Source organism: Adiantum capillus-veneris, chromosome 8, assembly GCF_014529385.1.
Source record: "Adiantum capillus-veneris isolate H3 chromosome 8, ASM1452938v2, whole genome shotgun sequence".
NCBI classification, from domain to species: Eukaryota; Viridiplantae; Streptophyta; class Polypodiopsida; order Polypodiales; family Pteridaceae; genus Adiantum; species Adiantum capillus-veneris.
The window spans coordinates 78,135,065-78,147,604 of NC_140938.1; the positions used below are offsets into that span (position 1 = coordinate 78,135,065).

At 45.9% G+C, this 12,540-nt stretch overlaps 1 protein-coding gene across 6 annotated transcripts in view; it reads left to right on the top strand.

Moving 5' to 3' along the window:
- LOC147452411 (mRNA export factor GLE1-like) overlaps positions 1-12,540 on the top strand; it is a 169,950-nt gene that overhangs the window by 53,868 nt on the left and 103,542 nt on the right. For 3 of the 6 annotated variants that reach the window (XR_015188895.1, XM_086518120.1, XM_086518118.1), the window contains 3 exons: positions 7,327-7,447; positions 7,518-7,666; positions 9,377-9,539. The exons of 1 other annotated variant lie outside the window; for it this stretch is intronic. Coding sequence is in view for 4 of the 5 variants with exons in the window: in XM_086518120.1 (XP_086374246.1) it covers positions 7,327-7,447; positions 7,518-7,666; positions 9,377-9,539 (433 nt within the window). In the remaining variant the exon portion in view is untranslated. The remainder of the gene's footprint in view (positions 1-7,326; positions 7,448-7,517; positions 7,667-9,376; positions 9,540-12,540) is intronic. 2 more of the 6 variants (XM_086518119.1, XM_086518121.1) reach the window with 2 other exon arrangements.

The following is a 12,540-nucleotide window of genomic DNA, read 5'->3' on the forward strand; positions in this document are numbered from 1 at the left end:
AATTTCTTTGATCCTCCTTCCTTCGTTTCAATGTTAACTTGCGACGAGAAGTGACATGTACCAGATCATCAGTGTCAACAAGTTGAATAGAAGCACAGCCAACCTTTCATTTGTGAGCTCAAACTAGAATCATCAGTTAATGCATTTTATGCCATCACAGCCATTCATAAGAGAAGGTACAACTTTATGCTAGGTAAACTTTTCCCATTGTTAACATACATGGTGCAAGTGCGTATGCATATGCCTTGTTTTTTAAACTGAAAAAAGGGGTACTATAGAATCCTAAACTGCTTGATGTGAACTAACCAGCTAGCTAGAACTGTGTAGGATATGAGTAGGGAGGTGAAAGTAGTGAATGAGGGCTAATACAACACAATGTGAGAGCTGATACAAAGGCTGATAAAAAGGTTGGTACAAGATGAGCAATCCTCAAAAGAGCAACATCACAGGAGATCCATCATCGGTCGTTGGCAGATCTGATCAAGGTGGAAAGGTACGTAAGGTACGGTACGTGTTCGGTACGTACTGTATGTAGTACCGAATGGATTGAGTGGTAAGGTACGTAAAATTCGTAAGGTTTTTTTCGAAAACGTCAAAAACCTACAATACGGTCCGTAGTAGTGCACCCTCCGCACTGGCCAGTAGTGCCGATGCCAGTAAGGTGCCTCAACACACACGTCACCGTACTTGTCTTCTGTTTTCCACAATATTTGCAGGCCCAAGTACGTTTTCCTGATCCTGCTTGCCCTCCTGTATTTACCACCTCAATGACAGTGGTGTGTGCGCTCCAGATTGGGTTGGGTTTGCGAGGCATGGTGTACCTACAGATTGGTGAACAAAAACATTGATGCTATCGCGAGAAACACACAAGGTATGCGCGAGGGAGACGGGAGAGACTCGCGAGGACGAGCACTTACCTTTACCGCGCACAAGGTTGCTCTGCAGGTGAGTTTGCAGAGCTCTGTCTGCAATAAACAGGCGCCCAAACTCTCTCTGTAGTACTCTGTAGTCAATAGTTTGCAATAAACAGGCGTCCAAACTCACTCTGTCTCAATAACCAGGCGGCCAAACCCCCAAAACAGAGGCGAAATTAAATCCGAAAACGCGAAGGGGAAATTGGTTTTTTTTTTTTTTTTGGTTGGTACAGTACGGATCCGTACGGTACCGTACCGTATTGTACGGACGTACGGTACCGTACGGATCCGTATGTACGTACGGATCCTACCTTGGATCTGATCACTCTCCTCCATGGTTAGTAGTCTGACCAGACGTCGTGCATATCGGGCCAAAGTGATCCGAATTCTCTGATGCAGCCTCTGTCAATGCTGGTTAGTCCTCCGCAGTCATGGGCGTTTGGATCTCCCTAGCTGGGTCGCTCGATCGATCAGCGTGTCTCTAGTGTGAAGGAGAATGTGAGCTCTGCTGTAGTAGCTGCTCCTCCAGCTGCCCAATGTCCGCTCGTCCGCTCTAAAGAAGTCTATGAGCCGTCTCTAAGATTGGCTAGCCTCTCCTTTCATCAGGATCTCTTTGTATTTGCGCAGCTCGAGGAGAAACAGTCCCAGACATCTTTGGTCAGGAACTGTGTACAAAGATGATGCATACTGGCCCCAGGCCACTGTAGAAGTAATGGTAGGAGGGGGGAGTGCTCATGAAAGAGTCGCCATGCCTCGCTTGAGTCCTGACTGAAGAATAGATGATATAGATTGTGCTCTAGTCGAGCCAAAAATGCCCTCTTCTTTCGCCGCATTAGGCGTCTGAAGGCAATCCATGATTGTCTATGAGTGATGTCCCCCAAAAGCACCTTTCTCTGAAGTCTGGCTCTCGTCTCACGGCACTCCTCATCGTACCAGCTGTTCTGGGGCATGCTACTAGAATGCCGTCTCTGCTCAGGCTGGGTGTGTGGTTGCTGCATCATGCAATGTTTGTGTCAGTAAAGCAGTAAGATCCTCTAGAGGTCGCTCTGGCTCCTCAATGCACAGGCGTCTGTAGATCCCATCTATGTCGATAGAGTGCGTCTCCCGTGTAAAGGTGTAGCTAGTAGGGGCTGCTGTAGCATGTGTGCTACAAAGAGATGGTCATTGACACAAGGGCATGATCTACTACCACACCAACAGGTCTGGGTCTAACTGTGAGGTCCTGGATACTAGAGATAAAGCTCGACTGTGCCATGAAATAATCCACTGTCCTAGCTCCATGTCTGTATGTAAAACCTCCCACAACGGGAAATGTCTGTAGGTCATTCAAAATGGCCAATCCATGTGTAGTCCCCATTTCTATCAAGTGCTGTCCATACTCAGTATGCTCCACATTATGTGATAATCTAGATAGGCCCATCTCTGCAACATCCAGCTCCCTCATCATCTCATTTGAAGTATCATAACATACTGTTTGGTGATGGGCAGTCCTAGCATTGCAGTCCCCCAGGATGATAATGTCACCATCCCTAGAGAACTCCCGTATGTCATCATCTAAGCTAGAAAAGGGGGACTGTCCTCTAGGTGGTGCATATATTGACGTACTTGGAGAAAAGTAGCAAATAGCGATGTAGAGATATCTGCCTGTCTGTGCTCTCAATCTCACCCACATGTACCTAGCCTGCTCATCCCTATGGGCTATATGTATCAATGGCTACAACTCCTCCCTCAATAAAATTGCCACTCTCCCCGAGCCCTGTCTTCTATGCTCTGATCGAGTCTCCTGTCTGCAAGGTGTCTCCCATCTGTCTCCGCTGACATGTGGCATAGATTGCCTAGGGGCCGGATGTGTCTGAGAGTAGAAGATGATGTCCCTTCAGTGAAATTATCCTCAAAAGCACCCACATCAAGGTGTAGATCCATTACAATTCCAAGTAGCAACTTTGAGTGTGGTCCCATCGGTCTCACACCCTCATGCGGAGCATCGCTCCAATATCACCACTCCTCGATTTCGATAAAAAGCAATCTTACTTTTTTCCCTTGCCGCTAGCTTACCTCTTGCATATGAGCAATCTGCAAGAGGGTAAGGTCATCTCCGAGAAATATGCGGGTCTTCTTAAGAGTTGGTCTCTTCTTCAAAAAGTCCTTCGATTCCATGGAGGGGAAATGAAGGATAAGTGCCATTACTTCCATTTTTCTTATCGTACACTCTCCAAGCTCTCGTATGCGTCAGCTCATTAACCCCCATCATAGTCATGAGTTCTTTTACCTCTTCGTCCACATTATATCTGTCTTTAAGGCCACAAATTCTCACATGTAAGGCGCGCACACGTCTCCTTTGCTCCTCTTCTAGTGTCAAGTTAATAATGCTGGCGTGGATCTACTTTCCCCTTCTTGGCAACCTTGATCCATTTCTCGGCCTCGTCCCCTTTCTGTTGAGTCTTTGTAATAACATCCACCCAAGAAGTTGTCATTTCTTTGTGTTTCTCTTCCCCCTCTTTGATGGCCCGCACTTGCTCTTTAATGGTGTTGAGTTCTTCAACTACTGAGGGTTGAAGCTCTCCCTCTTCAAGTGTGTTTTGTGATCGCACCTCTGCAAGCTCCTTCTGAGTGATGCAATCTCCTCATCTTGGGCAGTCACATGACCTTCAAGTATGTTTAACTTGCTTTCTTGAGCTGACACGCGTTCTTCAAGCGTCTTCATTGTGCCTAGGAGATTGCAATTAATCTTGTTGATGGTCTCACACATTTCTTCTTTGCATTTTTGAATGGCTTGCTCCAGAGGGTCGTCCTTGGAAACTTGCTTCTTCATGTTCAAGAACCACAATGGGAGAGGGAGAGGTAGGGGAATCCAAACCAACCCGAGAAGGGGATCTAAAAGAATCCCACCACGTTCACATAAAGGCTGCCGTGCTTGATGGGCAACAAGACATGTAGCACATAGTGCACCTGATGACGATCAAACAAGCTGAAAAGGGGGGAGAGGGTGGGCTATTGAAGATGAAGGGAGAGGGCAGGCGGCTGAAGATGAAAAGAGCATGTTAGTACGCACCAAAAGACGGTTTTCTACTGCGGATTCATTTGGGTTTTGCCGATCTGTTGCGGATTAGGGTTTTTTGCTACTGGTTAGGGTTTTTGTTGCAGATTAGATTTTTGATGATCTGTTGCAGATTAGGGTTTCTCTTGTAGATTAGGGTTTTTCTGATCTGTCGTAGGTTAGGGTTTCGGTTGTAAATGAGGGTTTCGCTTGGTTTTTAGGGTTTTGTTGCTGCAGTATGCACACAGTGCATAGTCTTGAATCATGACCATGTTAGAGAGAGAGAGAGAGAGAGAGAGAGAGAGAGAGAGAGAGAGAGAGAGAGAGAGAGAGAGAGAGAGAGAGAGAGAGAGAGAGAGAGAGAGAAACGAAATGAAATGTTTTATTTAACGTTTTCAAAAGGCCGAAATGACCTATGAGACCAAACTGATACAATCTTGGTGGATCTATCCAATGTCTGGGTACAAAAATAAAAATAAAAATGAAGCAAAGTGAAAGACTAAAATTATCATTAATGCCCGAGGATGCCCGGCATCGGGCGTTTGAGAAAGTATTACATTGGTCACTGAAGAGCTTCGTCAATGTCCTCCTCTATAAATATTCGTATTGGGCATCTCCCATGTTGTGCTAGAATAGTCTTGATCCTCTGATGGAGCCTCCGTCGATGTCGTGGTCGTCCTCGTAGATGTGGGCGTCTAGCTCGCCCGAGCTCAATGGCTCTTTCAACTAATATATCTTTGGTATGGGTGACGTTGAAGTCTGCTATGAAGCATGCTCGTCTGGCTGCCGAGCCTCTGCTTTAAAGAAGTCAGCAATCTCCCTCCGTGAAGGTCTCCCAGTGCCTGATCTTCTCAGGAGACTCTGTGCCGCGCAGCTCTAGGAAAAACAACCCGAGGCATCTCTGATCCTGATATGTCATGACTCTAGCCAATGGTCCAAAGGCCTCTGTGAATAGACAATGAAAGCGGCCTCGTATCTCATAGTATACCGGACAATGACAAATGTGATGTAATTGTGTCTCTGGCTTTATACGACACAACTGGCATATCTTGGCCTCTGTTGGTATTCTCCTAAATCTGCCAGTCTCAATCTGTAGCTGATGCGATGATTTGCTCATTTGACCATTAGCACATCGTATTGCATAGGATAAATGAGTGTCCATATAGGCGGGTCTGATCACATATCCATCCTTTGTTAGTTGGAGAAGGTGCTCTCTTTAGAAAGCCATCTTCATGCCCAACTCCTGTGTCGGCTCTATCCATGTGCTACTGGTATCAAGCTGAATCAAATCTTGACGTATGAGTCTAGTGATCTTTGTCCGTGTGAGAGATAGGGAGGGTGTATGTAAGGTGCAGCGGAAGTGAATGTTGAACTTTGCTCAAGATGAGTGCTCCGAATTGTGCTCAAGGGTTCCTTTTACTTACGGAAGGGAGAGCCTTCCGTTCCTTTAGTGAGAGAGTGCAATGGACACAAACAAAGTGGTGAACACTGTGAATGAAGGTGTTGAGATTGAGAGATAGAGAGAGAAGAATACGACACTAGAATGTTGTCAAACCCTCCTCCGAAGGCCGCACTGTCTATGGCGAGAGTGGTCTACTATTGATTGCACAAATCTGTACAATGCAATGGACTTGCCGATGATGTCGACGACGACGAGGACGACGATGAGACGGGCTGAAATCTGAAAACGCTACTGGCTGAAATTTGCAAATCTTTATCTGCTGAATTCTGACTCTATGTCGATGACGACGATGGAACGACGACGTGCTGAAAACGCAGATGCTGAAATCTGCGTTTTCCGGGCTGAATCTGTAGTAGGAGGCTTCACAGACAAAATCCCCATGCCAAAGGTGACTTTCCCGGTGCATATGGACACTTTCCCAAACCTGTTGAGAGTCCGTAGCACGCTGAATTCTCTATTTTCTGCCCTGAAAATGCACCAGATCTGGCGAGATTTCTCGCGTGAAATCTCTCCGAATTCACCTGTACTCATGGGGGATTAGCAACTAGCTAATCCAGTACCTGTGCAAGAGGCTCTTGCCTCGGCAATTGTGCATGAACCCACGCAACTATACATACAGATGAAAAGTCCTTGAGCGGGGCATCACGTTTTTGTATTCAAAGGGGGAGAGAGATGCACGAGAGCAGAATCATCGCGCTACATAAGACAAGGGAGAAGGCAAGCTTTTCATTAAAGCTGTGATCACCTGCACCCACTATCACACACACTATGGATCACTTATGAAGTCAAAAATCAGCCTCCTCTCTCAAAATGAGCGCCCCTAGCTAGGATGAGTCTGACAAAAGACCGCCATGTGTCCAATTTGCCCTTTTGAGTTAATTCTTAGTACCCATCGACATATTAAGTGTAGCCAGGGGCCTAAATGACTTTGAACTCAGCCTAGATACCCTTTTATTGCTCGGATTCCAATGCCAACTTGGCGGACCATCTCGTGGCGACCTGCCCTTCTTGATCGCGGGTGAAACTCTCGGTCGTCGGCCATTTCACACTGGCCACACTATGTTCGTCCATTTGTGACTTCAAAAAGAGGGTCCCAAAAATTAAACAAAAATCAAGGGAAAGAAACCAACAACTAAGGTTAGTGGTTGCCACAGCCTCGTGATAGGAGAAGGTTGTTTAGAATTCAGTGATGTTTTTGGGTTGGAATTTCTTCTCATACTAGACGGATTTGGTCTCTCATACAACACTTGGATGAGTGCACCAGTCCATTGTTGTTGGCCAGATTATGGACAAGATGTGTTTCAAAGTTCATTATCTTGGAGTATTTGAACGTGATGTGTTCACAGTTCACGAATGGAGATTCTTGGACCTAGTGTGGTCTACAGTTCAATTTTCTAAAAGGCAACCGATGCTCAAGATGGCATTCTTCTAAGCTTCAAAGTTGAGGGTGGCAAATCCGAGGTGTATCTAGTAGTGTGCAGTTGTGGGGTGTCCATGGTAGAGTATTAGTTTACAGATTTTCATTTTGTAGCTTCGCAGCTATGGTGTTTGGGGATTAAACTGAATATAATGCAAGTGTCAATTTTTTTACTGTAAAAAGTAACTTGTATTGCCCATTTTATCATAAACATATTTTTCTATCCTTTCCATCATTGTGCTTGTTGTTTGTGATGAATAAATATTTCTTTCTTTTCTCACATCTACACTGTTTTTGTTGTTTATTCATGCATAAATGCAGTGTATGCTTGGCATTTTATGTGTACGTCTGCTGGCGTGTATCAATCTTTCCCTATGCCATCTTGTTTCTTTTGAGTACCAAAAGATACAACCAGAGATCATAATATTTGGTATTTTAGGAAGAAACTCCTCAGATGACTCATTCATGAGACTCCTTTCACACCTCTCCTCTGCAGTCTTCCCTCAGGTTTATTCTGCTCAGCTGAGTTTGACAAAAGGCCCTGGCTTCTACGAAGATCTGAGATATCAGAAGGCTTGATGCTTGAACTGAAGCATGATCGGCTTCAAAGAGTCCAGGTATTTAGTTTGCTTCTAGACTTAAGCTATGCTCCATCTGGTGCCTACGGGATCCTCTTTGATACATCAGGAGGAAGTTAGACAACGGCGTTCGATACTTGAATGGTCAATTGAAGAGGAGAGCGTCAAGGCAGCTGCTAGTCTTCAGAAGGTTCTTAAAGAAGAAGAAATGAAAAAGGAGATGGCACATCGTCTAGACCAACAATACTTACGCTCCATGTAATCTTCTTTTTCCGTGATAAGCCGTTTATTTGCTGATTAGACCAAGAAGCCAATGGTGGAGAATTGGTTACTGACATTTAGCTAAACAAGTTTTTTTTATAAAAAAGTACTCAATTTGTTTCTAGTGTGAGACGACAGAGGCTTTTGTTTGAAGTAATTGGCACACTACAGAATACTAATCAGTACTCAAGATCAGAATGATTTATTAAAAAATTAAGTAGACTCTGGAAGATTCTATGAAGACTCAATATAGTTGCACAAAGAAATAATTCCACTCAGAGTTTTCTGTGGTGATGCTGGCATGCCCATGGTTGCGATTGGTATGTCAAAGTAAGGTTTAATACATTGCACCGTTGCTTGATGGAGCTATTTTGTGTGGAATATTTTAGACTATCATTAAACTGTGTGGCTTAGCCCAATGCTGCTCAGATGAGCTGGCAGGTGGTTGGATAGTGACCAATGCATAGTGTATGGTGATCAACACCAGACCATTTACCATATTAAGACCTTGAGCCAAAGAACCAAAGCGTTACCCCGCCCCCCCCCTCCCCCCCCACCAGAAAAAAAAAGGGCCAAAAAGAAATCCTTTGTTTCTAGCTTGAAATAACAGAGCATTTTGTTTGAAGTAATTGGCATTCTGGAGGATTTAATCAAGACAGGCTCGCTCATTGCTACAGAAGTAAGGTTTAATGCATAGCAGTATTGCTTGATAGAACTGTTGTATGTGGATTATAGTAGATTACTATTGAACCGTGTGGCTTAGTCCAATGGTGCTCAGAAGAGCTGGCAGGTTGGTGGATAGTGACGGATACATAGTGTATGGCGATCATCACCAGACCATTTGTCATATTAAGAACTTGAGCCAAAGGACCACTTCGTACTCACCACCACGAAAGAAAAAGGCAAAAAAGGCTTCAACTATCAAAGTTAAGCCTTAAGGCCAGAAAGTTGATGCATCTCTATCTAGGTAACTCATGCATCTCTATCTAGGTAACTCATGCTTAGAGTTTATACAGACACTACTAACTAACCTACCATACTATCATTCCATAAATTTCGGTAAAACCAAAACCCTAATAGAAGCAATGGTACTGGATGGATGGTGATCACCGTCCTATGGTAACCATCTTCGGGTGGCTTTGGGTGAGCGGTGATTTTGTTTTCTCATCTGGCAATAGGCTAGCTTTTTTGCTCTTTGGCTTTATGCTTTGATAGAAATGTGATGTAGTATGCTTTTACCATCTGGCCTTTTTGCATGAAAGTGTATGATGTAGAGCACGTATATTAGGTGAATTTGGGCGTTTCCTGAATTGATCTAGATATATACATGTTTAGGTCAATACTATTTTCCTTTAGGTTATAACTCAATTTTAGACAGCTCGTTAAATTGCATTGAGTATTCTTTTGGTGAGTTTTATTTGTGCTCTCTTATGAAATATTGCTGATGAATGAGTTTAGATTCGCTTGGTGCTTCTGTGGTGATTGTCAACTTTGGGTCTGGAACTTAACGAGCACTTTGTTTCTCTGGCGTTTTTGGATTCATATTTTGTAATCAGAATTCTTTACTGGATTATCCTGAAGGAAAGGAAATCCGCAATTACTTCTTTATGGTAGGAAGGAGCTGGGGGGGTGTGTGGTCTGGAGCCTCTAGTTGCTGTAGCTTACTCAAAAGTGGAACATTTAAGTAGGATACTTTTAAATTTGCAGAGCAGAAGTACGCGATACACATCTTTCAGCACTGCAGCGGGAGCATGAGCAACGGTCTCAAGTGGAAGAAAGAAAAATTCGAAAGGAGGCAGAAGCTCGAAAAAAAGAATTGCTGGCTCAAGAAGAGAGAGAACGCCAAGAAAAGCTAAAGGCTGAAGCTGAGGTAATGTTCTTTGGGGAACGGATATATATTGCAAAGGAACAACTAAAGGGAAACATATAAGCCTTCTCTATGGTTTTGTCTCTTTAGTTTGCCAGCTCTTAAGCTTCATATGCATTTTTCTTGAACCGTTCTATTCAGCTTGCTCTCCTTTTCCCTGTTGTGGCTAGGTCGCATAAAACATTTTTGTTTAAGAAATGGCACGCTTGAAAAACATTGGGAAATGCCAGAGGACATGTCAAGGGAAGCTTGATACAAATTTATATTTTTAATTACTGAGTATAACTCACATATTTATACTTGCAATTGGCACTCCGCAACATGTAAAAATGTGACAAAATGTTAGAATTAGCTAAAAAAGGACAAATAAATAAAAGTCATTAGAAATAGATAAAAAAGAACAAATAAATAAAAGACATCTACTCGAGAAAAAGATCCTTCTATTAGTTACTGAAACTGCCCATAGGGCTACAACCACCTCTTCAAGAGAGGGCTACAACAACCATGGTGGGAGACTCTCCCAATGAAAAAACCAGTATATGTACAATGGGGCTAAATCAAGAGATGGGGGGAGGGAAGAGCCACACAGGTGGTCGGTAATGCCATCGGAGTACACCCTGGACTATGGTGTAGAAAGGCCCAGGACGCCAGAGTCAAAGGAAAGCCTCGTGGCGCTCCCGCATGCGGTTGGAGCTGCCTTGTAGTCCCTCAAGCTGTCCTCTGAGAGTATGGATCAGCTCTAGCCAAAAGTCATGAACAGTCACTGCTGGTGGCACAGGGCGAGCCTCAAAGATGCGGAAACAGCGGGCCCGCCAGATGAACCAGAGTGTCAAGCCACTAATGAGCTCCCAATACTCCTCTCTCTCACTGCACCACTCCTGTGGAGTAAGCTCTGTAGCAGGCTGGAGTGTAGGTCGCCCCTCCTGCATCACTATCATCCTGCTGTTGGAAGATAGCTCAAACTGAAGTGCCCGGCCCGTGAGGGTGGACCAAGCCACTGCCCCCCAAGTGTATTGTCGAGCCGTGGAGAGAGCAGGCATCAGCCGAAGAACTCGTAGCCACACCTGCTTGGCCGAGGGACAGTCCCAAAGACAGTGACGCTGGCTGTCCACCAAATGGTCACAAGCTGCACATGTGGCCGAGAGACCACTATGCACTAGCCAGCTACAGCACAAGGTGCTCCCTAGTGCTGTAGCTCTGTGTGCGACCAGCCATTGAAACAAGGTGACTCGCCTCGGCTGTCTGGAGTCCCACAACCTCTCCCAAAAGGCTGCCAAGAACTCAACGATGAGACCCTCCTCTTGCCAATGAGGTGCTGCAGCGGGGCGGGCCTCTCTCTGTGCTGCTAGTATATGACGTCCCAGTCGAACAGTCTACTGAAAGAAAGGGACTCTTGGGTGGTCTGCAGAAGAGAAGGGGTCCCTCCATAGCCACTCACCAGGATCCCACTGTACTCGTGCCAGTGGACAACACTCCCAAGCCCACAGCCTCCGCTGTCCAGTCTCAAGAGCTGCTGGGTCAGGGTCTATGACGCAAGTCCTCCCACAGATGCCCACTACTCTGATCCTTTGAAACAACACTCTCCTACCTGCGGGGCCTCTACTGCAACTCGCTGTAGGTGTCCCCCACCCTGAAGCTTGAAGAACATGGCTGGGACAGTCTCTGAGCAGGCCTTGACTGAGATGAGAACCTCCAGTCGTGTGAAGGCTCCCATCCACCGGGGTGCTACTGGCTCGAGAGGTGTGAGCCACTTAGCTGGAACTGACTCTGAGATGTCCTGACACATGCTCTGCACCCCTCTCATGCCCTGTAGCTAGAGCCCCTGCACCTCCTCTGACAAACCTGTGAACTCTAGCCAGTCACCTAGAGAGCGCGCTTGACCTGCTGCCATGGGACCCCAGTAAACATGAGGCCGACTACCAACCAAGTGGCCTCTCTGAGTGCTAACCATGGGGTTCCAGACGAGGGGTTGCCGTAGGCGCTCCTCCGTGCATGTCGGCTGTCTGTGCTCTAGGCCACGCCGTAAGAGCTCCCAACATCGAAGCAAACTCACAGCGAAGCGGTCCTCCAGTCTCCTGCTCAAGCCAACTCTGCGCATCTATGTAAAGATCCATTTGGTCGAAGGTTGCCAAGGGCCTCCTGACTGGGCACCCTAGCACGAAGCCGCTGTAGCAAGAATTCCTTCCAGGGCTCCTCACCTTGAAGAAGTCCTCTGACGATGAACTTCGCAAGAAGGGCTCTGCTCTGCTGTGCTGGATCAATGATCCCAAGCCCTCCCTTTGAACAAGGAAGAGTGATCACCTGCCAAGCCACCTTCGCTCGGGCTATCTGAGTGTCACGTCCTGACCAAAGGAAGTTCGTGATCAGCCTCTCTACCTGGCTGATACAAGAATTGTCACAAAACGGGAGCGTACACGAGCACTTAGAAATATGAAAAATAAAATACTTTGCAAATGTGAGAGAAGGGAGAAGATCGACAGAGTATTGGGGACTAGAAGATGGGCTGGTCCCCCCCCCCCTCAAGAGTATTCTTTATTCAGGGAGAGTTCATATACAAGCACAAGAATCCGAGGAAACCCCTCCGTTCGGTAATCTTAGGCCCGAAGGTCGTTCTTTTCTCGTGAAGGACTTAGACACGAGGCCGTACTTTCCTGTAAGGGACTTAGGCGCAAAGCCGTACTTCCCGAGAGGGACTTAGACGCAAAGGTCGTACTTCTAGTGAGGGACTTCCTGTGAGGGAGGATTCCTGCAAAACAACCACACACAGCAATAGCTCGCAATGCGTACCAACAAATCATACCTGTAGCTCCTCGCTCGGAAAAGCGACCTCCGTACTCAGTCGTCACACGAACACTTGCTGAATTTCCTTCGCAATGACTGCTCCAAATTCTCAGCACTAACTCCTCTTGTTGCTCTTGGTGTGTGTAAAACTGGAACGCTAACTGCCCTTTTATAGGCCCTTGCACCCGCGGGAGTAGGAGCCGAAAAGCAAAAGCCTGGCGCC